The 27,636-nt window shown below is 40.4% G+C and overlaps 1 protein-coding gene across 2 annotated transcripts in view; it reads left to right on the top strand.

Annotated features, from left to right (window-relative positions):
- Positions 1 to 27,636, top strand: part of kdrl (kinase insert domain receptor like) — a 53,733-nt gene that overhangs the window by 3,351 nt on the left and 22,746 nt on the right. The window contains exons 2-18 of one of the 2 annotated variants that reach the window (XM_079672253.1): positions 91 to 206; positions 7,729 to 7,819; positions 9,241 to 9,458; positions 10,872 to 10,999; positions 12,206 to 12,365; positions 12,461 to 12,597; positions 12,696 to 12,867; positions 13,023 to 13,149; positions 13,743 to 13,912; positions 15,518 to 15,674; positions 18,029 to 18,122; positions 22,870 to 22,978; positions 24,010 to 24,294; positions 24,495 to 24,641; positions 25,133 to 25,261; positions 26,390 to 26,496; positions 26,991 to 27,117. In XM_079672253.1, coding sequence (XP_079528379.1) covers positions 7,755 to 7,819; positions 9,241 to 9,458; positions 10,872 to 10,999; positions 12,206 to 12,365; positions 12,461 to 12,597; positions 12,696 to 12,867; positions 13,023 to 13,149; positions 13,743 to 13,912; positions 15,518 to 15,674; positions 18,029 to 18,122; positions 22,870 to 22,978; positions 24,010 to 24,294; positions 24,495 to 24,641; positions 25,133 to 25,261; positions 26,390 to 26,496; positions 26,991 to 27,117 — 2,332 coding nt within the window. In that variant the 5' untranslated portion in view covers positions 91 to 206; positions 7,729 to 7,754. Of the gene's footprint in view, positions 1 to 90; positions 207 to 967; positions 1,498 to 7,728; positions 7,820 to 9,240; positions 9,459 to 10,871; positions 11,000 to 12,205; positions 12,366 to 12,460; positions 12,598 to 12,695; positions 12,868 to 13,022; positions 13,150 to 13,742; positions 13,913 to 15,517; positions 15,675 to 18,028; positions 18,123 to 22,869; positions 22,979 to 24,009; positions 24,295 to 24,494; positions 24,642 to 25,132; positions 25,262 to 26,389; positions 26,497 to 26,990; positions 27,118 to 27,636 lie in introns of those variants that run through there. The other variant, XM_079672252.1, reaches the window with a different exon arrangement.

The following is a 27,636-nucleotide window of genomic DNA, read 5'->3' as shown; positions in this document are numbered from 1 at the left end:
GAATCTCATCAAGCTAAATGACTCCAACCCGGGGTGTTTTAAATTGTTTCCCATGTATTCATGTGTCATTTCACTCCTTTCCTGCTACAGGAATGGGAGAGTGATGCTCGACATTTCACCACTTGTGCTGTGCATCACCCACCACAACCCCACCCAAGATCCAGTCCCCAAATTGTTGGCTGTTGAGTCCTGACATGGGCGGAAAGGTGAGGGAAGGATGTTCTTACAGTATTTACAATGCCGCGGCAGCAGATTAATTGTTGTAGTGATAAAAGAAAACAGTCTGCGGCACATCCACACACTGCAGGGTACTGCTGGACAAAAGAGGCTTATTTACATTGATATAAAAAGCAGCATATCCTGTTTCTGTAGTTAAAAATACATCCAGCAAATATTTATTTTAAACACTTTGTTTTATCTGATACCACAGATTGTTTAAATGTTACTCCATTTCCTCTTGAGACAAGATTACTGCTGTAACCTTTAGCCTCAGCACACAGAGGGTTGATGTTGTCAAAGGTAGCTTTACAAACAAAGGTCAGTGAAACATTTAGTTTAATTATCTACTTCAACTAACTAACTGTCATTTCGAAACAAGTCTGACAACAGATCAATAAGGTGAAATTGATATTCATGCAATCACAATTGAAACAATGTTGTAATAAATCCCATTGAGGTTCATTTTGGAGTGGAGTCTTCTACTATGAACAGATATATTCACTTTCATTTTAATTTTTACATATTTTTTATGGTTTTAATATTACATAGTTATCCATCATGTAGGCTATAGGTCTGCCACGTTGTGTTGCAGGATTGCTATAGATAATCGTTACTTCTCATGAACTGATCTCCTTCTCAGTAGCCTGAAGAAGGGAGTTTGTCCCCCCCAAATGTGTGACGTTGCGTCCTTCCTCTGTGTCTCCATAAAACGTGCCTCACGCATGGACTGCAAGTGGTGCACGGAGGCGAGAGGGAGGAGAACTTGTCTGAGGCGCGAGAGAGGCAGGAGCTGATTGATTTGGTTGTGTGGGCTCTATCAGACAGCAGTAACAAGCAGATAAACCACTCACTCGACTTTTATTTTTCAACAAACATTGAATTACATCAATTTAACTTTTGGGGGAATTCGAGAGCACCTGCACGGAGCATCCAGCGGTTCCTCCGTCTCCTCTCTGCCGGGTCTGGAGTCCCCAGCTGCGCAGGAGAGCTCCCCTGCGAACCGCGTCATGGGATACAGCTGAACCACCGCCGCTTTTCGCGTGTACACCTGAAGCTTTTTGTGGATTTAAAAAACGTTTAAGAAAAATAAAAACAGACTCGTTTATTTACTCGCTTTAAGAAAAACTTCGTTCAGTCGGGATTATAAGCCTTTGCCACGGACTCTTATCACTTTATTTCTAACGCACGGTTGGGGTTTGGTGGAGAGTTGCAGGATGGGCTCATCCAACTGCTTCAGATGGGCCGTTGTCATCTTGTGTTGTTCATCACTCACACATGGTAAGATGTCATTCATACTTATAGAGATTTGTTATGTATGTTTATATTGTTTTATACAAGAGATAACAGCGCTGTTTGATTCGTTTCAATGAATGGCATAATATTTGACACGGTCAGTCATTTGGAGGAAAAATAAAGAGAGTGGCTTATTTTTATTTATCTTAATAATTGTCTTAATACATTTAACTGAGCTCTTGAGTTCAATTATCTGTCGGTTTTTTTCGATTCTAACTTTTGATCAATATGTTTTATTGTTTATGGATGTATACGTACAATACTACAATTGTCATGTAAGGAACATTACATGACCACTGTTAATGCTGTTAATAGACGAAGCTGCAGTCCTCAAACACACCGCTAGAGGTAGTCTCAGCCCATTGTGACAGGAGCATTTCAAAAGAAATAAAAATGTGTTGATGTGAACGGTAATTGGTGGCCTGATTTTGACATTTTTATATTAGACTGGTTTAATTTTGACATTTGATTTTGTTGTTTTGATTTTTTTCTCAGATATTCTGAGTCAGCCTTTTGTTCAATATTATGAAAAACATTTTTCCAACAATTGTTATCTGTGAGTGAACAGGATTAAACATTTTGGGAGGAATGTGCCTGTTTCTTCAGACATTATAATCAGCTTCATTGTCTGTATTGTCACTCCACAAAAACAAGGTGGATGTTCCTCCACCTTGTGGCAGGTTGAGTGTGCCACTGAGATAGCCTTCCTCACCATTCCCAAATAAACAGCCCATCCAAACAAAGGAAATACCATTCACCTAAACCCCCCCCCCCCCCTACCCCCCCAGACACTTTTAGCCTATGAATCTTTGTCCGAGATGTTTCCTTCACTGTCCACTCACAAAGCGTGGGAAAGACACAAGGAGGAAGCGGATGTAGGGGCAAAAGGCAGCCTTGAATTGTTCTGGCTCGTAAAGGTAACGGAAATGTGACACGCTACCTGAGCAAAGATTTCTTCCCGGTACTCCTTGTGCCCATATTGAGCTATGTAAAAATGCATGCAGAAGACAATGGCAGGGTGGAAAGGAAAGTGTTGTTTGTGCAGAAGATCTACTGACTGGAAGAGCCATTAGTTATTGATGGGGCATCACCTTTTTTATTTTCATGTTGGGCTGTTTATCAGTCAAAGTTGTCAAATAAAGCACAGGGCTGAGCAGAAGCACAGAAATCATGGTTAACCACCAAAATTAGATTTAATGTTGCAGCCTGTCACAGTGGCAGAAAGTCATTATATTACAGATATTGACCATTCTACTAAGAAACATTTTACCAACCCTTATATATTTTAAAACTGTAATTATATGATGTTAGTTGATGTGTTTTATAGAAATCGGTAACACTCTGTTTTAAAGATGGTCTGCCCTATGGTGTTTTGCTAGTATTTCACTTGTTGCTGTTTCTTTTTGAAAAGTGACCACAGGTCAAGTGTTTTGTTTCGTGACCTTTTGACACCCTTTTAAATGAAGCATAACGGCTCAGACTGAGAGAGATACACTTTACTGCTCTCTACGACATGATTATTGCCTTTCAGATTTATTTTAGTTTGTCTCTCTAATGGTCAGTCTCTCTTGGCTGTGTGCGTATCATTTGTTGTGTGATGCATTACTATTGATTCAGTGAACTGTGTCTGTGTCCTTGTAGTTTCCGTCAATTATTTATTGTGTTGTAGTGGTGAATTTTTCAGCAACATTTTAAATTTAAACCTGAAAGCGTGCTTGTCCATGAGTCCACATTAGTCAACCGTTTTTCTTTTGTGTTTTGAAGCCGAATTAGGTGATGTTGTGTCTATTTTTTCCCCCGAGTAATTTGTTTCTTTCCTGCTCGGACACTTGAGATGGAGTGAAAAATGGGAGTGACGAGAGGTCAACCAAGTGCGGTGGGAACTCATTGCTCACTGGCGGTATGTCTGGGTTCATGGAGGTAGCGTAAGAAAAACAACCGTACACACTCACACTCACCTGGATTTACCAGCAGAGCAGAAAAGGCCATTCCCTTACAGAGGGATATAACTTAACAAATTGCTTTGCGTGGCTGTTCTTATAGGATAATTGCCGCATCTGGTCCATACCAGGCATATCCATCCTGAGCCAGCAATATATTTTCTTTGAATCTGGCATGAGATTTCAATTTCAAGGAGCTTCTGTCTGCCTACAAGTCTTAATCATGCGTTATGGAACAGGATTCCTCTGGGTTAACCATTTTGGACTCTCATGCAGGCGATTCCTGTTTGTTGGCTCAACTCAACTTTATATAACCTAGAATGGCCACCCAACATGGCCAGATGTTCCTTTATTTTGCTTTTTTAAGAGGAGTCTGGGGCACTAATGCCTCCAAATCTCCAATGGCTAATATACGGCTAATAAAAAAGGACTCTCCCAAACTGTTGTCTTAACCTTGCAGTAAGCAAAGTGGTGGGGTTTCAGGAAGGCGGTGTGTGAGAGACACTCCAACACACAGCCAGAGCAGTGCTAGCTTCTCCTTATTCTGGCAGGTGATCCTTAGTCCTGTCAAGTTTTTAACTTTGTGTCGTAAAATGTTGTTTGTCTTGAAAATATTATTGTCTCTTATTGTCTTAATCTTATCGTGTATTGGCTCTCTGCATTTATTTGTCTGTGTCTATTTCTGTGGCTGCAGTGAGAGATGCCAATGAAATTCTGGTATACCGATGTATGAAAATAAGATATTCTGATTCAGACCAGTTTCTTAACAGGTGGTGGAGTTGTTGCATATCTCCATTTAAACCATTACCCTTGAACTATTGAGAGATTATTGGATCATTGGTTTCCAATTCCTATGATCCAAAGGCTAACAGATTGCGTGCTATCCATTTGCTATTTGCTATAGGACAGGAAGCTCACCTTGACACAGATTGGCCACTCTTCACTACTATTTTGCTCCTATTGCCATGGACACAATACAACCAACATGACTCACCAAGAGTGACCCTGCACTCTTTTGTTAAATTGTAATTCGTTCTCCACCCTTTCTATGCCTTTTGTTGTCACCGAGTGCAAGGAATACATCGGCAAGGTTAAACCTGGGAATCATCATGCTGTATTGTTACTTTTGCCTTGAACATGCCCAAAAAAGATCTTCTCTTTAGAGACTTGTGCTGTTTAACAACGGCACAGGAAGTACAGATTAAGTGTACTCTCTGATACAAAAAAGGGAATTTGCACAGTATGGAGAATAATGTTCCCTATTCTCTATTTCAGTGACAGTACAGTCATCTCGTACAGTAATAATGGTTTTTATTACCCAACATCAGGCATGTGATTTTGTTGGCATGCAACAACAGCAAGGATTATGACATATTGCCAACAGTTACTCCAGATCACACTGTCCTTTCTTTTTGTATTTATTTATTGCAGTTTTTGTAATGTTTTTATTTCACTGAGTTTTAGTATCCTCAACCTTTAGTTCAATAAAGTTGTTGTAATAGTAACTCTGTGGATTAAAGTACTAAAACAATTGGATGTTAGTTTTCCAAATATTGTTAGAAGTTAATACCAATAAGAAGTTACATATAGCTTATTCCCACTGGTTGACTGTGACTGTAATTGATAAAAAGGACCTTTAATATGAAGTGGACAAAGCGTTTTTGCAGGTCTCACCTTGGACATACACGTAGATCGAGTTTTGGTACGTCCACACGGCAGCGTGCGTTGAAGCTTGCCGGTGGGCGTGCCTGGCGTGAGACCAACAACCAATCACATTGATCTCCCTCCAAGCACGCGGTTTGATTGGCTAGAGTTTGTACTGGCATATGATTTGATTGGCTGGCGCTTCCGTCGACGCTTGAAAAGTTGAACTTTTCTCAACTTTCGAAGCGAGCAACGGAGGCAAAGCGACGCGACAGAACCACAATGCAGTTCGGCAAAGCGTGACGTCACCCCATTCAAAGTTATGGGAAGCGTCTCCGTTGAAGCACGCGACGCTGCAGTGTGGACAGGCCGTAACAGCTATCAAGTGCACCTCACTTTGTTCATCTTACCATAATTGTGTTCAAAATCAAAACGTCACCATACTGAATCATAATACACCAAAATCAAGCTTTTTTGTAATTATACATTTTTAAAAAGTTGTCCTAACCCTATAAACGTAATGAAAGGTAAACAATGAGGAAAGTCTGGAGTTTGCAATGATGCACCCCTAGCTTAGATTGAATGAAAACACTTTTTTTCAATGTCTTTTCATTGTTATGATGCTTTCAGACTAAACATTTTAATGGTGTTTTTCAGGGCAACAAATATTTCAGAACATTTTGGAGTCCTGGAATCCAATACTGTTTGAATTGTTTCTATATTTCCTGACTGGTAGTGAACCCACCACAAGTGTTTTCCAAACACTGTGTCCTGTGCCACTTCCTCTCAATGCCAAGTGAGGACAAGGACGTATACATGTGATCCTGTTCTAATCTGAGTTAACCTAGCCCCGTCTCAGAAAATCACTTTGATGCTGCGTGACTGGCAAAAGACCCCATCATCAGTTGAGACTGGCCCGCCTTTCTCTCTCCCTCAATCTGTTTGTTCCATGCCTGTCCTCTTCTTAATGGCTCTTAATGAGAACCAGCTTCGGGGCTCTTTGAACAACACAGTAAGCACAATTTCCGGCATTTTTCAGGCTGGAGGAATGCAGCACACAGCTGTTGGGGGGGGGTTAGGGTTGTCAGGACGCTTGCTGAGGTCAGCATTGGGCAGGCAATGGGGCAGGTTGGAGATTTGAGGGTGTTAATGTAGAGGGACAACCGCAGGATACCTTTTTAACTCTTTCAATGGGGCCCCTGCTGATTCATCCATCTGTAGTTTGTTACTGAGGAGAATCAGGGAAATATTGGCCATTTTAAGAGATGAGCTACCTGACAGTGCAATTCAAGGTTAAGACGATGTTTTCAGTCGCTGTTATTGTTGTTGTGTGTTCAAGCAGATGTCAGCATTCCTGCATGTGTGGATCTTTTTTACATCACAAGTCAAACAACTGACTTGTTGAACGTGCAGAAATTAGTGTTGCAGACAGCACATGATACATTGTGCTTTTTGTATTACTATTTGTGTTTGATTTACTCTTTGCAAAGTTCTCAATTCCAGCATTTCAATTACATTACTTGCTGCCAATTTGCCGATGTGAGGCAATAACACTGCAGTTAAAATAATTCTCAAGGACATTCATGCGTCATTTCTCGGTAAAAGAATAAAAGATAAGTATTAACTTGTGAATTAGCTGATTCTGGGATTGTTTATAAGGTCAGGAACTTTGATTTGTATGAATCTAATACACATCTGAAAACACGTGTTATCACAGCATGAAACAGTATGAGCAACACCCCTTCCCCTCTGTATAACCTTGGACAATAAAACAATGATGTTCAAATATTTTAGAGGAAGTCGATATTGAGTGCCACTGCCAACACTGGCACCGCCGGCTCGTTCTTAACACAACAGCTGTTCTGAATAAATGAGAATGACTGTGTGTGTGCATGTGCGCGCATTCCTAAATGCAGGTGTGCTTGTGTATGTGTGTGTGGTTTCCCAGTTTCGTGTGCATATGCCATGTTTGATGCCTAACAGTAAGCTTTTGTGCAACTCTATTGTCTTTCTTGATTCTGTGCAACAAATAAAGGTTTCCCAAAAGGCCGTCACATTGGGACATTGGGAGGGTCGACTTGGTAAACTTGTTTTCCGACCACATTGACAAGCTGTTTAGGGAGCTTGGTGAAAAGAAGGAAATCACATTATGGAACTGTGACAGCTCCTGGACAGCAGTGAAGTTTCCTATGTTGATCTCTGTTAGAGAGAGCTGGCTAGGGGCCACCTTTAAAATCAAACATTTCAACCTTGGATTTTCCCTTGTGATAATGTGATAATAGCTTTAAAGTGCAAGGTCGTTGATGAATTAAAAAAAAAGAATTGTTCCTTAGGGAGGAAGGGTGCAACCACTAGAGCAGAGTGAGCGGTTAATTAGAGGAAACGCATGCCGAGTCACACATCAGGATCTGAGCTGCTCCCAATACCCTCCCCTGTCTCCCTCTTTTCCACCTTTTTTCTTTCTTTCTTACTGTCTGCTCATCCCAGACTGCCTTTTATTCATTACCCTGCGATCCCTGCCTTGTAAACATCCCCAGAGCTCTCACAGCGGACAATCACCATTTGCACAAGATCCATGCACATTTCCTATTGTGTTTTTCATTTCGTTTTTGTTTGTGTTTGTGTTCAACAGGACATTTGGAGAGAGAGCACTCACTTATGATTCTGCCCTCTGACAACCCCCTCCTTCTTCATAAGGATGGTTTGTTACATCTCACATGCAGGTATGCCACACACCAATTGATGTCAATGCCAAGTGAATCAAAACAGCATTTAAATCAATGGTAAATGTAGCTTTTACCTTGTAGTGTAACGTAACTTAGTATTTGTATTTATTTATAGAAGGACCATGCATACAAAAACATTAATCTCAGCAAAGAGAAGAGATGCAATATGCCAGATTATAGCTAATAGCTCATTTCCATCTGTGGTCATCAGGCAGGTTCATAACAATCAATAAACAAATAATAACATTGCATGATCTCTATCAGTCAAACAATTTTAAAACAAACCATTTTAGTACATGTACTTAAGAAATATATTGTAGTTTTTACTCCACAACATTCTTTTGAAAGTTGTAGTCAAGAGTTATTACCTCTAATATTTTAGATGCAAAACATGATAAGCTTACAAAATAAAATTCTCACTCTTAAAATTACCCGGCATTATGTGAAATATTTGAATCAGCTCTACCTCAACCAGCTATAACATTACAATTCTCAGTACATGTTATTGCATCAGGAAGAAATCTCTTATTACATCATACAGTATTGATACAAAATGAATGGGTGATTTTTCCACATTAGGTAGTATTATGTTTGATGATTTTGATAATATCATACTTTACTTATTTAAAGTGTCTCGATCTAAAGTAAAGGATCTGAGTACTTAATGCCATTACTGAATGCATCCATTGATGAGTATGTAAATTCCTGATTTGAGCTTTAGGGATAGTGGGACCATTTGTTAAGCATTTTTACAGCCTTGCATCATTCTGTAGGCCTGGGAGGAATGTTCAGGAAGTCGTGTCTATCTAATGTAATGCTTCCCTACAAGGCCGTGTGCTAAAACGCCTGGCCCATACGGTACTGTGTTGTTTTTCTGTCACTGGATCAGAGCTTGAGGTTGCTTGACCCAAGATTCTGCAGTCCAACGCAGTGGTATGCAAGACATGTTTGATGTTCCTCTGGGATCCCTTTAATGACTGTTTTAAAATGGATGCTGTCTGGAAAGAATGTGTTAGCTGAGCACATCATTCAAGAGAAGCATGTTCCCATGTGAAAGTTCAAGTTACTGGATGACTCAAGATTAACTCAAAATAAACTTAAAATGAACATCAAGTCAAAAAGTCCCAATGGGAGAAGCAGCCACTGCAATCCTAAACCAAAAAGCTGACTTCATTCCCAGCTGTGACACTTTTCATAATATATCTGAATGCAGTGCTTGTTTTCTAGAGAACAAATCAGCATTAATGTAAGGTGTGAAATCCCCAAATAACATATTAGATGGTACATTTATTTTGCAAAAAAGTGTGAGAATACCTTTTTTCTTTTCACAAATCATCCCCAATGTTCAAACTGTAAATCAACTGAGGACTATTTGTTCTTATTGTTCATCTAATTCTGTCTCTCTGTGTCTTCTTCAGAGGCCATGGCCCACTGCAGTGGAAACTTGTTGACTCCAATCGATCGCTCTCATCCGAGGAGGTGAAGGTGGAGTCGTGTGATTCCCGACATCACTCTCACTCACACTGCAGCAAACTGACCATCACAAGTTTAGTAGCTAATGACACAGGAAGGTACAACTGTGAATACTCCAAAAATGGTTCAAACCGCTTCACCTCGATCTACGTGTATGTCCAAGGTGAGACCTGCAAAAACGCTTTGTCCACTTCATATTAAAGTTCCTTTTTATTAATTACAGTCACAGTCAACCAGTGGGAATAAGGGAGCAGGAACATATGGAGCTCTGAATATATGTCATTTTCCAGCATGAGAATAACAAAGTAATGTTTAGAAATGAAAGAATTGGTATATACATTAAAACACAGATAAGACACACACTTCTTTCCTTTTTGAATTGAGTTGTTTTCCTTCCATCTAGGAATGACGGTGTTTGTTTTTGTGAAAGTCAAGCCTCCTGATAGAAGAGGTTTTCACAGAGCGATTATCATCTGTTGACGCCAGTGGAGTGGTGCGGTGTTGAACTGAAACAGTGGCACATGAGGAAATAGCTAATGAGCCAATCTGATATTTCCTGAAACATACAAGAGCTCGGAGAAAACCCACACTGAATTAGTCAGCGAGAACAGAAGAAATAGCGAAAGAATGTAAAAAAAAAAAAAGGAAGGAAGTCTCAAAGAAGATGCAAGGAAAGAAAAAAGATTGTGTTTGGCAATTGTATGACCGTATAGTGATTTAATGCAGAAAACTGGTTTTAGTCTTTATGCGAAGACCCAAGAGAGAGAGGAAGTTGTTTCTTTGGTACTATAGGGTTTCTTCTGAAAGTGGAGGGTTGAGCGTGATTGCACGGGAAGCCCTGGTCATTGACTGTGATTTCCTGCTCTGGCTACTGTTCTCCAAAGTCTCCCCTATAGCGTCACATGGCACCAGTTACAGCTACAGTGCCATTTAAATGAGGATTGTGCTGACATCTTAAGGAGAGCTGTTCTGGAGGGCTTTTTAGACACTAAAACGGTTGGTATGAAGGCATTCAATATAGTGCAATCATAACATTAGTCTAAGGATCTGAAATATTTGTAGCCAATTTAGGCTGAACTAAATACTGGATACACTTTGTTACCTCTCTTTGAATGTGGTTCCCAGTTATTCCCTAGTTGGCCTGCTGTGCCTGTGTTTAGTCTAGCCCTTTCTTTTCAAAGGCGTTCAGCTGTTTATTGCATAATTTCACTGCTTACGTGTTAAATAATAGTTCCTTTATCAAACCACTACTGCTTGACCTCACACCAATCACAGACTATCTGTGTGGTCTTGAAGTTCCCACAGCGGGCCTGTGATGGCTGGCTGTACAACAGGAACACCACTAGACTGATTACCTCTATCTGTGCGCTGCTGCCTTATCCGGTTAGAAAGAGCTGATGCGAGACTTGATTTCTTTGTTGGATGCCCTGACAATGCCCTGATTTCATTGCAATGCTAAATTCAGCTCTAGCATAACAGGTTTTTTCAGAGTTCAGAATTTGCTGAAAAACATGATTATACCAAAAGACAAATATAACAGTTCTCACTTTTTTTGGGGCATATTTTTGTTCCTCAGATCCTGAGCAACCATTTGTGGAGCCTCATCCCTTAACACCTATTATCTTAGAAAGCTACAGGCACGAGACCAGCCTCATACTCCCCTGCAGGACCACCTATCCCGATATTGAAGTAACACTCACAGGGGTAAGGCTTCACAAAGACATTCATTTCACAGCTTCTGCTCATGACTGCTGCAGGTTAAGTTGTTTTACTGTGCTGTATGTATTCAAACACTCTCTATGTGTTCCTTAGACCTTGTTGGACTTTGTAGTAAATCGCACAGTACATCATCTGACAAAGCAAGATTGCTATAAATACCACAGCAAGGTATCCTTGCTTCTTATCCTTGGAAAACAAATGTGTTCCCACTCTGTGCTTAAGGCGTCTCATAGGTTCTCACACCCTGTGTGTGTTAAATCACTCTTGCACACAGAAACAGACAAGGGACAGTGGCTTGTCTGAGGAAAGCTCAAGGGCGGCGAAAGGAGTCTATCGGTCTGCTTCCTGTAAAAGCAGGAAGGTGCTCCAAGAGTGCTTTTCTCAGAATAGACCCTTAGACTAAATTTAGTCCCTAGGAAATGCAGTAGAATAGCAGTAAACACGGTGTCAAGCACAGGAGACAACAGGTAACTCATCATGAGGATGGCAACCCTTAATACCAGAGAGAATTGAAGGGTGCTTCCTCAGTGATGTTGTTGGCTCAATGCTTATCATCCTTCTGTCAAACTTAAAGGAATACTCTTCCCACAAAAGGACATTTCTACCTTATGTTGCCTAGTATCATTGAGGGGAAATCTTGCATATCTCCTAGGTGAATCAACAATCCAAAAACGGAAATCCAATTGAAGTAATTGTTCATCCAAGGCTGACTGATTATTTATATACAATCATGGGACATAGTGCTGCCTGCCCTACCGTAGACAAACACATCTGACTCAGATGGCACAGATAGTGATGGCACGACCTTCCTGCTTTTGGTAAATCTATGGCACTCGTCCTTCCAGCTCCCTTTCCTTCCTTCCTTCCCTTCCCTTGCCTCCTCTCTCAGCCCAATATCTGGCATGAGAACAAACAGCAGCAGGCACGCACATCCTTTATCCGGGTCCACGATGTTTGTGTTCCATTGCATAAGTGATTGCAGAGGTTCCACTCCACAACGCAATAAAACCTAATTAGACCTTCCCTCTAACAGACTTCTGTCCCCAGCTGAGTCAAGTAGAGCATGAGCCACATTTTAAATTAAGTGCATTACACTAACAGTCCGTATGGCTCAGTGATTTGTAATGAATATAACAAGTGTCACAAAATAACATATGACAAACCTCCTCCGCTCTACTTTCTGGAAAGCAGATCCAGACTTTACCAGAGAAGGTCGTTAAGGAACAAATATGGGATCCGAAGGTTGGATTCAAGATTCCCTATGATCCCTACAGAGAGATCAGCATGGTCATGTGTAAAACCAGGGTCAATGGTCGTGACTTTGAGTCAAAATACTTCCCAATGAGAATAAGTGAGTCTGTTGTCTTGCTAAATGAAAAACAATACAGATTTCTCTTTATTTCTGTTTCTTGGGGATTTATTCTTATATTTGCCTCTATTTTGCAGCTCTTGCCCTTCAAAAGGTGAAGATCACCCCAGAGCGTGTCAAAGTGTTGGTTGGAGACACCCTCATTCTCAACTGTACTGGCAAGACCACTCATAATGGAAGAATCAAATTCACGTGGGATTTCCCAAAGAGTAAAGTAAGTTCAGGATTGACCTTTGACACGTTCCTATTGTATGTAAAAGGAACCCTCGCAGGTTGTAGCAGTAACGTTTATGATGCCTTCTTTATCTTCAGGAAAATAGACATGAAACACAATTCACCATTGACCGGTCTACCGAGGTGTATGTGATGAGCAGGTCTTTATTCTTGCCAAACATTACCATGGAGGATAAAGGAGTGTACCGCTGCAGGGCTGAGCTCAACCCTACGGTTTATATGAATGCCACCGCTAAAGTCATCGTCATTGGTAAGTGTGCTTTAAATGGATTTGAAGACTTCCAGAAACGTTAAAGTTTCACAATTTACACATTCAATGATTGTCACTGTGTTGATTCTAAAACAATACCAAATATTTCTGCTTTTGGATCGCTTGCAATGTCTTTCCTTAATGTTTTGTTCCAGAGCATCCATACCTCAATATCTCCTATAAACATGAGCGGCACAGTACGATAAGGGTCAAAGAAGGCAGGAAGAAGCTTGTGTTGGATCCCAAGGTCCAAGCTCTGCCACCGCCAGACATGGCAGCATGGTAAGTAACGGTTTGCAGTCAGAATAAAAACTGCTGCTTGTGTATTGAATCCATGTGATGATTTGATCTGCGGTGGCCCACCCTGAATGATAGCATCACAAGGTTTCCATGGTAATGAAAAACCTGGATGAGTCGTAGATTTTCAAAATCTTTAAAAATGACTTATGAAATAATGAAATCTTGGAAATCCGTGATGGTTGTAATGACATTAATTGGGACTGTTATGTTCTGTAGATAACCTTCAACATTTCGTAACATAACTTTAATTGTATTTCTATTGTTTTATATAATGAGGTGTATATAATCATTAAAAATACAATAATAGTACATTGCTTTGATTTCCCCTCATGCTTGAAAGTCAGTGCCAGACTCAGATCAAAAAAACGTATAGTACTATTAAAGATTAAACACGATTGCTGTTTAATAACCATACACTAATTAACATTCAAATTAAAGTTAAGGTTCTGAATGGTGATAGTGTTTTTATTATGGGTCATGGAGAAGGCTCATGACTCCCTTTCCATTCCCTTTTTTCCAGTGATGATTATTCTTCCATGGTTGACTTAAAACTTTTCATGCATTCAAATTCTTAGGTTTAAGGACGGGGTCCCTATCAACAGGAGTTCCACCTGTTACAAGATGTCTGGTTTCACCTTGATCATCGTTAATGTGCAGCAGCAGAATGCCGGGGTCTTCACTGTCAGTCTGGGCAACCAAGCGAGGGGCTTGCACAGGAATCTGAGCTTCACACTGATAGTGGAGGGTAAGCTGTTGCTATAAACTTGATAATGACGACTGATCCTAAAGGAAAATGAAGCAGTGGCTCTGCACTGGCTGCTTTCAGTGCGGTTCACTAGACGGCAGGTAGCAGCTCTAGTATGAGAGGAATTTGGGGGCTTGTTGATTCCAGAGCTGGATTGACGTAGCAAGGGCAGCTGTTGTTGATTATTGGGGCTCTTTTGAAGGGGCATGGCGCAGTGTGTAAATGGCCCAGGCTCTACTCTGCACTCAGACTCCAGCCGCTCCAGACCCCCCTTAGTCCCCAGCATTTATTTGCATCCTCACCATGTGTATATACAGTGCAGCTCATATCAACACCATGTTCCATACTGTATGTGTACAGCTTGAGGAAAACAAAGACTGAGCATGTCACTCTGTGTTTTGATGATTTTGTAAAGACTAATGATAACTGTTAACACTGGAGGTTATAAATGTTTTAACATGTTAGGTGGAAGTCTGCTTGCTAGAGAGTGTGTACATTTCTTCAAGCTTACCATCGGGGGGCAGAGCTATTTTTATTGCATTCTTTAAACATTTTTTAGGAATCCCGATAGCGTGCCAAAAAGTGTAAAACTCAGCCCCCTCTGGCTTGTTTGACTTTATTTATGGCCCTTGACTGTCCCGCTCAACAAGACTTTAATTTATTGGAACAACAAAAAATGAAACGCACAGAAACAAACAAAGTGAAGAGAGAGTCATGGTTTCAATCATGGAAATACTTAGGACTTTTTCATCATATGTTTAGAACTGTAGCATTGTTCCAGATTTTGTGTGTGTGTGTGTGTGTGTGTGTGTGTGTGTGTGTGTGTGTGTGTGTGTGTGTGTGTGTGTGTGTGTGTGTGCGTGTGTGCGTGCGTGCGTGCGTGCGTGCGTGCGTGCGTGCGTGCGTGTGTTTTGGTTTTGTGAGTTGCCAAACTATGTCAACGTGTGTAGTCAGCAGTGATGGAGGAAGTATTCACATCCATCACTTAACTAAAAGTGTTTACATCACACAGTATGTAAGTATAACCAGGAAAATGTATTGAAGTAATACGTTCTCAATGGAAAAAAAGACCTAACCCTAAGTAAATAAAGCTGTAAGATACATTTTAAGGAGTAACAGTACAAAGGTTCCCTATGAAATGTGTTGGAATAGAAGTAGATGGTGACAAGGAAAGGAAAGACAAGTACCCCAAAATTGTCCAAAAGTAAAATACTGGATTAAATGTATTTAGCAACATTCGTCCACTGGTAGCCTGAGTATCCTCCTGAGGTGGCACAAGGATCTTTGTCTGTTTGTTGAAGGTGCGTTCACTGACCTGGGCATGGGCCACAGGGAGGTCGTTATTTGACCTTCAGCCCTGGCCTATCCAGTCATCCTGCCATTCTTCTCCTACACAGCATCTAAAGGACAACTGGTGTCAAAGGCAACTTCATGGCTATCCATCATGACTGACGGCCCCCATTATAAAGACATTATGAGATTCCACAGTGGCATGGGATAGAAGGGTTGATCTACCTTGTTGTTACCTTAACTTTCTCTCTCTATCTCATGAATTGTTGTGTGTCTGTGTACTTATTTGTGTTTATGTGTACTCCTCTCTTACAGTGAAGCCAATTATTTCCGAGGCCGAGCTTGCCACTGTGGACGTGCAGCCGTACATGATCGGCATACAGCACCAGTTAACCTGCACTGCTTACGGGGTGCCGCTGCCAAACATCACATGGTTTTGGCAACCGTGTCAACTAAACACCACGCTTATAAAGTGAGTCACTATCTCGCTTTGTTCCAAGCTTTGAAGTGTTTAAAGTTGATTTTCTGTTAACTTCCTCCAATCTTGAAAAAATGTATAGCATATGAAAGGGGAAGTCTTCCTGTTTTGAAGCGCACATTTCATCAGTTATGAATGCCAAACATAATCTGATTCAAAATCAATTGCATGCTTCCTTCTACTTTAAAGCAGTCCTAGCAGAATATATATGCATTTAAATAAAAAGGATAAATTGGCATGCAGAGGAATCGGATGTGTTTGACGTTTATGTTCAGTTCACAGTGTCTCTGGATGTGAGACTTTGAGAGCATTGTGACTTTAAAGTGGCAGTGCAGTAAGGAATGTATCTTCGTCAACAGATCTCTTATACCGTTTGTAGGTTCTTTATCTGTTATTTGTCAATCTAGTATATATAGTATAAATACTGAGTCATGTTAAGCACAGCATTTGCTCAAATTGCAAAGCCGTGTTGGAGGAAATAAACATAGGTACATTAGCTACTGGAGTTGTATTCACAAACTCACAGACTAACAGCATAACAGACTTAACAGAAAGTTATCGAAGCGTCCAGAGCCACCGGCCCAGCCCGGGGAACCCACTCTGAACAGATCTGCATTGACTGGATTGTCTCTGGCCCGGAAAATGACACATTAATCAAAGAAACGCAGCCCTCGAGAGCTGCCCTCTGGTTTGTGGTCAGTGGTTCTGTAGGTTAAAGGGGAAACTCGGGGAGATAAATTAATCTCAGGTCCCAGAGCTGTTTCACAGCTCAACAGAACTGAGTGTATGAGTGACTGCACGAATCCCGGCCTGGTAGTGAACCCACAAACAAGAAGAACATTCCCTGAGATCCGGGCTCGTTGATGACACAGGAGACCTGCGAGGCGTAAGATCAGGAAAACAATGGGCCATTACCCTTGGGTTATCAGGCCTCAACACCATTAACAAAAACAACACTTTGAACCGCTGCACAAGAAAAATCCGAAGTCACGTTACACACCCGACGGTGTTAAGCCACCAGTGCCTCCATTATTTTATCTATCAAATTATCCCCAAATCCACTTGAATTCGCCAGATTACTGACTAGAATGTCACTCGAGAGCACAGACCACTACCAAGTTCAATAGTGCATTCATTTGCTACAAAGAACATTTTAGGTTTTTCATTTCTCAGAACATTCAAAACAATCCTTTGACAGCTGTTTCCAAACTGTATTCCATCTTGAGGGGACTGTGAATTATCCCAGCGAACCCTTTTTACTGATTACCCCGACATCACATGAATGCAGCACAAAGGAGAAAGTGAAACATAATTCCTCTATCCACCCTGTAATTCATATCCGCTCCAAAATGTAATTTGTTCTTCCTTCGCCCATACTACACCCTTCCACCAATTTATTGAAAATCTTGCCAGTCGTTTTTCCGTAATCCTGCCGACACACAGACAAACCAATCCGAAAACCTAACCTCGTTGGTGAAGATAACAATAGCAGAGCGTTAGTTGGGTCAAAGCTACTCTTTCTGCAGGCCTAAAGATAATCAGGACTGGCACTAGGAACAGTGTTAGGCAGCTAATGAGACAAAGGAACAGCTATCGCCTAGTGGGAGGCCAATTGTGCAAAATGTTTGTTTTATGCAGCCCTGACCCTGTAAAGTACCTGTCACTGTAAATCCAGCGTGTAGCCCTTCAAGATCATATCTCATCTAAATCTTTGGGAGTTTGGAGAAGAGGGAAAACTCGTAGTGTGGGCAGGGTTAAGAGATGAAGGAAGCTTCCTATTTTGGATTTGGAATGGGGCTGATAGTGTAGTGTAGAAATATGGGGGTGTCTTTATCACCAGGTTGAGGAGCTGTGCCTTGTTGACCGCCAAGGTCTTAGGATCAACCTTATCTCCTCTGGCCAGAACGTGTGGGGGGGGGGGGTTTCCTGTACGAGTTGACGCATAGAACAGCCCTTCCTGTCGCTGTTGCTGTTTCCTCCTCTGCTTCTCCTCTCATCAGGATGATTGTTCCCCACCACGGGCGGTGAGGGTTTTGGGGGTGGGGGTCAAATCAATGCTTTCTGTTGGTTTTATAACCCAGACATGCTGGTCTAGACCTGGACTCTTCTCATATGTGTCTCAGTGGTGTTTGAAAACACATCAGCCTTTCAGAGTGGCTGCTTTTTCAAAAGGACAGCAAGTTGTATCCTTATAGGTTGATCTAAACAGCATTACACCAAGGTCCCCAATTCAGAAAATCTGTTGTTTTTATTCTGTTGTATTGCTAAGGTCCAACACATGTGCATCTGTCTCTAAACATACTGACAGCGTGACTACATGATCTCATTAAATACTTTATGTTCCTCAGATCCCCGGTCCACACTGATGACAGGGGGAATTACTCCCACAACTGGATTAAGAGCATAAACGTCAAGCGTGAACTGGTAAAAGGAAAAATCAAGGTATGTGGTTTAGCTTTATCCGTAGTGATTCCACTTATTTTGAACAACTGTTGCACTTGTAGCACACTTTGTTTCCTGTTAAATGTGGTTGATAAATTGTAATGACCAACTTCACAGTACGATTTGTGGATCATAAATATGCCTTACATTTTGAGAATATTTAATAGTTCATATTCAAGTGGAAACCTTCTGTTATTGGGACTTGAAAGTAGGGCTGCTCGATTATGGCAAAAATCATAATCTCGATTATTTGGGTCAATAATTGATATCAAGATTATTAAAAACGATTATCCGTTTACTTTGAAAACATCAATTTATTGGAGAATTTCTTTTTGAACAGTAAGTTTTTAACAGTTGATTACCCTGAACTTTAAGTATAATTCAACTGAAAAACCCCCCAAAAAAAGTTATAATAATAATTAAAAAATTATCGTTTTATGGGGATTACGTTGTTTTCGTAATCGTTGCAAGCCATAATCGTAATTGCGATTAAAGTACGATTAACTAAGCAGCCCTACTTGAAAGTCAGAATCCCACTATTGGCAGTAATTCTTTGCATCTCTTGCTTTCTTTTTGTTGCCCACATTAGTTTGAACTTGGACCAAACCTCATTAAAAAGCCCTTAGCACTCTCTTACGAAAAAATCCAACTTGTTTTTCAGTGCTTTTCTCAATAAAGCTGGAATTATTATTAGAATAAGCAACCAGGAAAATAAGGGGTTCACACATGATGTGCTGCATCAGGAGAGGAAGACGCCATAATGATAAATACTCATCAGATTGCATCTAACAACTTGGTTAACTGCACTGGTATTTACAAAGGCCTTCCTATAACGAGCCAGATCTCTACCAGACTGGTCCTGTCATTTGAAATGTTGCACCCATAACTAAGAGACACAGTTCATTTCCCTCTACTGGAGGGAAACACACCCTCATTTTCACAGTTTCTTTAGATGAATAAGGCCTGTAAATGAAGCAGCTGCAGATTCAACCTGGGTCCTGCCAAATAATCATATTTTATTCTGACATCAGTTAATCTTTTGGCTGTCGAGACTCATGAAGCTAAGCCTTATAAAAAGTAGAAAAGCTATATGGCTTAAGCCATGCGTGTGCCAAGAGCTGAGTACAGACTTTTATAGATTCTACCCTACACCATTACCTACGAACATGGCACTGTGCTTTTGTTAGTGAGCATATACTACTGTTATTTTACATCATGTCATTTGAGAGGCAACATTTGGAAACAATACATTTAAGCAGATAGAATAGTTTTTCACACATATTAATTTAAGCATATTTGATTGTTTTACACTGCAAAATATTGTTTTTCCGCGACATCAACTCTTAAGTATCATTAAGGGATCTATTAGTATGCCAGCTTTCCTTCGAAAACATCTTACACATGTTGCCATGCAAACCAAAACATGCCGCTCAATGTGGAAACTATATACATTGCTGCAAATGTCCTGTGGGAGCCTGTTACTAAAACTGTTCTCCCCGAACATAATTAAGAGCAGGCCTACGCTGCCTTTGTGAGAGTTTGTCTATAGGATTAGGTCAAAGACACCCATTACAGCAAGCTGGGTCAAATTAGGGCACAGGTTCAACGGCATGAAGGTTTTCAGATGGAGAAAAGATAAGTGATCATTTTCAATTCTTAAATACTAGAGCATTTCTGAAAGGATTCAGAAACATGAGCACATGTATAGATATATATGCAATTAGATAGCAATATGTTCTTTTATTTTTCACATCTCGAATATATAAAATAACTAACTTCAAAATGCATAAAAAAGGAAGAAAACAGTAAATTAATGATAGGTGGTGACCAACCGTTTCAAAATATGCCATAAAGGTGTCTATTAATCTTTCTAAATCTAAATCTAAATCTTTGTATTGGATAATTGAATAAGCTCTGAAAGAAACTCACAATCATATCCATTATTGGTAACACTTTATTTTGATAGTCCATAGTTAACACTCTATAAGTCATCAGTTGACATTTAGTAGCATGTCAACAGTGCATCAGTTGACATGTGTCAGTTGACATTCAACAGCACCGTTCAAACCGGCAAGTAACTAAGCATTAGTTGATGATCAACAGATAAGCAACTTTAGAGTTTAGTAGACTATCTGTTGATCGTCAACTAATCTAGAGTTGACTATTAGTATACTTTTAGTAGGTTCTCCACTAAGCGTTTGTAGGCATGTGTTAGGACTATCCAATTAAAGTGAAAAACAGTTGAGAACAGTAGAAAGTCTATAACCTATCAACCGAACACATACATTCATCCACTAATTATATGCAACAGACATGGGAATAAAGCGAAATGTTTTGCACAACTGATCACGAACACTGGATAACTGAAGTCAGTACCAGGCTATAAAGCACAGTAGAACAAACACTATACACAGCATATCAGAGAAAGAAAGCTTTTTTATTTTAATAATATACAACAAGTAAAAACTGAACAGTTGTGAACCACATTCAATCCTACTAAAGGACATCTAAACATAATTATTAACAGGTCGCCAAAAACTTCCCCAAAGTAGCTTTCCAAAATGAAAAAACTCCCCCCCTACTACAACAATAACAACAACAACGCTCAACCCACATTCAGAATTAACTGACAGAAAAGAGGATGAGCTGTTGCTTTGTATAGTGTTTGTTCTACTGTGCTTTATAGCCTGGTATTGACTTCAGTTATCCAGTGTTCGTGATCAGTTGTGCAAAACATTTCGCTTTATTCCCATGTCTGTTGCATATAATTAGTGGATGAATGTATGTGTTCTGTTGATAGGTTATAGACTTTCTACTGTTCTCAACTGTTTTTCATTTTAATTGGATAGTCCTAACACATGCCTACAAACGCTTAGTGGAGAACCTACTAAAAGTATACTAATAGTCAACTCTAGATTAGTTGACGATCAACAGATAGTCAACTAAACTCTAAAGTTGCTTATCTGTTGATCATCAACTAATGGTTAATGTATATTCTACTGGCAGTTAGTTGAATTCATGTTACTTGTCTGTTGAAACAGTGTTGTTGAATGTCAACTGATGACTTATAGAGTGTTAACTATGGACTATCAAAATAAAGTGTTACCTAATTATTTGCTTATCAAGTAATCGGAAATCTGACCATTTTCACAGGACATCATTTCAAATTTGTCTTTGACATAAATAGGGAGGCACCGTTTATTTACAAGTACTTGTGGCCAAACGCTGCTTCTTTATGAGGGTTAGCACTATGGGTCAATGATAACAAGCAGCAGTTTAAAAGAAGAGGGATTTGTTGGAAGTGAATTCCTCTCTGTCACCCCATAAATCGTGTTGGCCCGTGAATAAGAATGTATTCAGGGCCGGGCCTCTGAGCGCCTCCCCAGAAGACCGAGTATAGAGGGAGACTGGCCCGGGTCACAGTATAAGGAAAACACTGGGGGAAGTGGGCACAGAGGTCACGGTGCGTATGGTCAGGTGACCTCTAGGGACTGCGCACAATTGTTTAAATGACTGTTTTTGAGCTTGGGTTACATCATGGTGAGTAATAGCCGTAACGTAATACCATAAGACCACTCCATCATTGTTTTGACAAGTGTCAGAGCCGCATGAAATGGACAATATGGTATCACTTTTTATTTTTTTACTGCCTGGATGTTTGTATGGTGAGAATTGTAAGCACTGAAATTGTTTCATGGCTGCAGCTGTGAGTCTTGAGAGTCAGCACAATAGCTCCTGCTAGCCCAGGAAGTTTAGGCCAGCGAACACCCAGACAATACACCCACATCATTCACTCTCTTTGATGTAGCCGACTCGCCCCCCGAAAAAACAGATGTCACTGTGAACACTAAACAGAGCCCCACACAGTCTGGCCCTCAACCAAGTCTCGCTTATTAATTTGTCTATTTATGCCATTAAAATATTGTAGTAGTGCAATGACAGAATTGAGTGTGGCATTAGAAGTGCTTTCCAGGAAATGAACATAAAGCCCAGGCACTAGATCTATAACCCAGGTCTGAAGGAGACTCAGTGGGGTTTAAACTCCAGATGTATCCTTTCATTAATGTGAAGCACTGGAGAGTATGAAGCAGGCTCAGGACCTCTCACCCGCCTGCTCACAGCCACTCACTTCTCTGATGGGGATTGAGATCTGTAACGATATGTTTCACTATTAGAGAAATACTTCCCCCCCAAAAGTATCATTTTATGTTTATATGATTTAGCCCATGTTACTTTGAATTTGTGAAGGCTTCACGCGAACGAAGAACGTGGAATTTTCCTTACGGGGGAAGAGTTTAACAACAGCAGAACTATATAAAAACATCCATTAGCACTTTTCAATATGTCCCGTTGTTAACAGATGCCCAATCTTTTATTTTCATTTGCATGTCCGTATGCATTTTAAATGTTTTATTCATGCTATCAATTGGTTTTAAACAATGAATTACTCGGTGAAAGAATAATCCCGTCAAAAAAATAAAATGCCCATTTTCCCAATTAACATTGAAAATCTAGTGGAAAAATGTGGCTTATATTTCTGGTTTGGTTTGATCACCATTCTTCTTTTTAAGGGGATCATTGTCTTTTTGCAATTTAGTATTTATCTTTAAGGTCAGAATACTCATTCTGCCACTCCCCATCACTGTAAGTGATTCATATTCACATATTTAGTTGTTTATCTCAACATGTTTGATCTGCTTCAGTCAGCAGAACATCAGTAACATTTCCCCTTCCTATCTTTAATTAGATTGTGAGTACCCTGGTGATCGGAAACGCCAGCATGTCAGGAAAATACTCCTGCGTGGCCAGGAATGAAGAGGGCCATAGCTCCGTTTCGTTCCCTTTCTATGTTGATGGTAAGTGGGTCACTAGAATCTGAAACAATAACAATAACATCTTAACTGCTCAGCTCAAGGTGCACAGAGAGATTGTTTTTCCTATCTGCACTATACTGGGAACTGGATTCCTTCAATTGATCTACACGTGAAAAATGCGCTGTAATGAATTTGCAAGATCATGGAAGGAATGTGCAGAATGTATTGTGCAATAAAGAAACCGGAGGGGGGCATTAATTGAAACCATCTTCCACTGTAGCTGAGCGGCTTCAGGGCGGAAGAGAGCCGAACATGTCCTGAGCCATATGGACGCTATAATGGCGCGCATTTAAAAACAGCTATGAATAACTGCATTACTACACCGGAGCCAGCAGGTCATTCCTCTCTCTCTCCGTGAGCATTCTGCTTTGAGAATTCACTTTTTTCTGTGCATTTGAGGATTTACAAATGAATATCCATTGAAACAGATATGTAATATGAGTGGAGATAATGTTCACAAGCACAGTTCACTTTGCAACAATGTGAGTCTCCTAAAAGCTAAGTGAATCATATCTCTTGGAGGGTGAAGGATTGCTTTTGGAAAGGGGTAGACGTAGGTAACCCCCTCTAAGAGGAATCTAAGAGGAATCCGGCTCTCTTCCAGAGGTGAGGAAGAAAGAGAAAGATGGAATGCTGCTTTAAAAAAAGGACAACACAATTGTAATAACAGCTGTCTTCTTTTACTGAACACACAATGCTTTCCAGCAATCTGAATAAACAAGCACAGTCTGGTTCCCCTGAGGCCCAGACTCAGCTTCTCTCCAATTGGACGAATGCAGCAGCGCCATCAGCAATGCTGTCCAACGGCAACGTGCTTCCAATTAGCAATGATGAAACAGGAAATAACTGGAAACTAGACATTCCTGGCATTGCAAGAGCAGCTTTGTGTCCAGAACTAATGTCCAACAGAGGATAACGGGCCAGCAGGACTCGTGTCTCTGTCCATCTTTGTAGAATAAATCCTAATGTCCAAATAAATCAGATCATGTTGTGCCTTATTTCTGTCAAAATAGATAACCCTGAGGAAATTGCCATTGAACCTCGGGCGGTCGTCGAGGGGGACGACGTCAATCTGACCTGTCGGGCAACACGTTACCTCTACACAGACCTGCAGTGGTTGGATTCCAGAAATGAAACGATCACTGCCAACGTGTCCAGTATTCAGATCGGCAACTACTCCATTTCTCTTTCTCTCCGTCTGCACAATGTGTCCCAAATCAGCACTGCAGGCTATAGGTGCCAAGCACACAAGCTCTACAAGGGGGTTCAACTCAGGGACACTGCACTGACTGTGGATGGTGAGTTTAAAAAGATGTTTATGAGAAGCTGATTACTAAATAGTCAGCTGATGAACGTAGAAACTATTCGTCATGCTGTAGAAATATCATCATGTGATAATTGGTCCTGTTACTCTTAAGTTTCCATACACAGGAACGCAGAAATCTATTTGCAACACACAGTAGGAGTAATTCTTATTATTTTGTTTCGTTATGTTTAGTGAGAAAACGCCCCTGGCTGAGTCAGAATCTGACTAATCGGGATGTGAACAGTAGCAGCACCCTGAAGCTGCCGTGCCTTGCGATGGGAGTTCCTCGTCCGTACATCTTGTGGTACAAAAATGACCTTCTCGTGGAAAAAGGACACGGTAACAATGAGGAAACTATTCTATCTGTTATTCCCTTTTAATGTTGCTTCACATGTTTATAATTATAATTTCCCAATGTGTCCAAGGACGGTGTTTCTTAATAAAATCTTCTTTAGTAGGCGGCGTATATGCTCAAGGAACAAATACAAAAAATTCATTGTTCACAGTGAAGAGGATGCCCCTTCTTTATTGGTTTTCCTGTCTATGCATAGTGAAGACATTTGTGCAATTGACTTAATGCCTCTACTCCGTATACTGTGAGAAATAAGCATGCTAAATCCTTTCATATCATATCCTAACCTGAGCTCTCACAGAAATGATCAGTTTTGGCTAAAACATGCTGAATAAAATATCTAAAACAACCTTGGTGTTTGTTTTCAGTCACAATTTTTACAAGCTCAAGTGCCTGAAGATAAAGCATTTCATTTGCCTTTGCACCTGCAAACTAAAGTGTTCTATACCACACCAATTAAAGAGTTTTTCTGTTGCAGGAATCACTCTGAGAGACGATGGGACTCTGATCATCGAGAGGGTGACGAAAGATGACGAGGGTCGCTACGAGTGTGTGGCCACCAATGACCAGGGGTCTGCCAATACAAGTGCTGTTGTTACTGTGTTCGGTAAGTCATTCAGACAGCTTGAGTTAATAACTACCAAACCACTAACAAAAACAACACTAACCAACAACGTCTGCATTAACAATAATGGTCTCTTTGTTTGAAGTGGTGTGCTGCAGTCAGTCTTTCTAGAGATAAAATACACTCATCATCCATCTAAACAGTGGAGTCGTTGCATATTATGCAATCAAGTTGTCTGAGAGTTCCTCCTGGTCTGATGATTTGTTCACAGAACAACAAATGTCTCTGGTCTGACTTCAGAGTGAAGAGTTTCCCCTGACAGAAAACGTGTGGCTGCCAGGAATGCCAAGTGAATTCCTTCTAGGGTTTTATGATCTAGGCTCTGGTGGAGGGTCCTTACCTTGAGGACATGACCTCTATGAAGTGTTAAGAGGTACACTAATGAGTGCAAAGAGATTGACTGCTACAACCGCCAAGGGACTGGAAACACACAGTCCATAATTGGAGTAGCATGTCTGTTAATGTGTGAGCGTGCCTGTGTAGCTTTAGATGTAAGATGAGTTGCATCTTGGCTTGGGAAGATGGAGGTGTCAGTATAGGTGAGATTTCATGCATGTAGTTTATTCCACGTCAAGCCACTTAATTAGATGCATTTATGCTGACACTTGAATTTCTCTAGATCTATAACAATTGTTTTATTCCCCCCTCCCAACAAGTTGTTTCAGCAACAAGCGGCATTCATGTTCAGCTTTGGCGGTTGAGTCTAATATTGCATGACATAAGAGCTGGAACACTTTGTGCAGATTCAAAGGATATGAGGTTTCAGCGTTGAGACATGGATAGTTGAACAACAGGGTTTTATAGGAAAAAGTGAGGTATGCATGTCCTAAACATCCCAGTAATAAACACCAAGTGTTTTTCCACTTCATTGTTGTATACAATCTCTCAGTGAAGAATTAGGAAGAAACAAATAAACAGAAGAATGACGTAAAATACAAGTTTCAGCGTCTCCAGTCAAATAACAGATTCCAAACTTTGTTACAGTACAGACTGTTCTTTTACACTCCTCTACAAATCCCTGTCAATAATACATGATAATTTATGAGATCATGAAAGCACACAGTGTTTTGTTGCCAAGACGCCTGGTAGTGACAGTTATTCTCATTCCAGGAGATGAAGGGAAGCCAAACGTTGAGGTAATCATTCTGGTGTGTACGGGAGCTGCCGCCACGTTCCTCTGGCTCATGCTCATCCTCTTCATCCGCAAGCTGAGGAAGGTAAGATGTGACATTACTTCTTTATATTAGAAACCGTGAGATTAGTATTGGACAGGATGTGAAAAATGCAAGTTAAGTCAATCTTAATTTATATAGAACAATATCACACATTGATCTCGGTGTGCTAAACACACTGTCCTTAGATCCTTGCAGCACACAAGAGAAAACTCTGCCAGAAATAAACTGGGGAATAAAAGTGTTCCACATTTTCTGAGTAATCTGGCAGTGAATCCTCTTTCTTTTTTCGTGCTTCTTGTGAAATGCAGTTAAAAGGAAGGACACATTTAGCCAGTGTTTAGGATTCCATGTATTTTTGAAAGTGCTTTGCTAATAGAAATAGGAAGGAAACAAAGCTCACAGTGCCTTTGACCATGTCAAGTATGTGTGTAGAGCAAAAACTTTGAAAGTCACGTCAACATATTTCATTGCCTACAGATGATTTAATATTAAGTTCAAAAATCCTGAATAACTCGTGTGTCCTCTAACACCATCAGCAACCACAGTATAAGATGGGTCCGTCCATCATCATCGACCCTGACGAGTGTCCCCTGGAGGAGCAGAACGATCTTCTTCAGTACGACAGCAGCAAATGGGAGTTTCCCCGCGACCGACTGCGACTAGGTGAGAATCCAATGTGTGGGGAAATGTTTCGTATTCGAAAAGTACCATAAATGAAAGGCAATGTCAAGGCACAGTTGTTTTTTTTTACTTCCGTTTTATTTTTAATTGATGTTTACAGAAGTTGAAATCCAAATCTTTACTCAAGCAGTTGTTGAAGTAATGTTTAAACAATAACAGAATAGAACAGAGTTACAATATTAGTGTTTGTAAATGATGGCTAGCTGGATAAATACAGAACTATATGCAACCCAGCAGGTCATTTCCTGAATGATTTGTTATTTGTGGTGATAGATGGAATGATTTAGATATCTAAAAATATATATATTTTCTACTGTAACTTTATGTTACATCACCGTGTCTCTCTCTGCTTTGAGCATATTTGATTGGCATCTAAACACACCTGGTACCACCCAGAGCCATGTGCCTGTATATCAGTACTTTCAGACACTGACTACAACATGATTTCTGTAAGAAAAGGTTAAAAGTTCATTTGAAAAGTGGTTCATGGTGAGAATCTAC

This window comes from Notothenia rossii (genome assembly GCF_949606895.1).
Source record: "Notothenia rossii genome assembly, chromosome: 3".
NCBI classification, from domain to species: Eukaryota; Metazoa; Chordata; class Actinopteri; order Perciformes; family Nototheniidae; genus Notothenia; species Notothenia rossii.
Note: the sequence above shows the minus strand (reverse complement) of the source record. Positions and strands in the feature narration are given on the sequence as shown.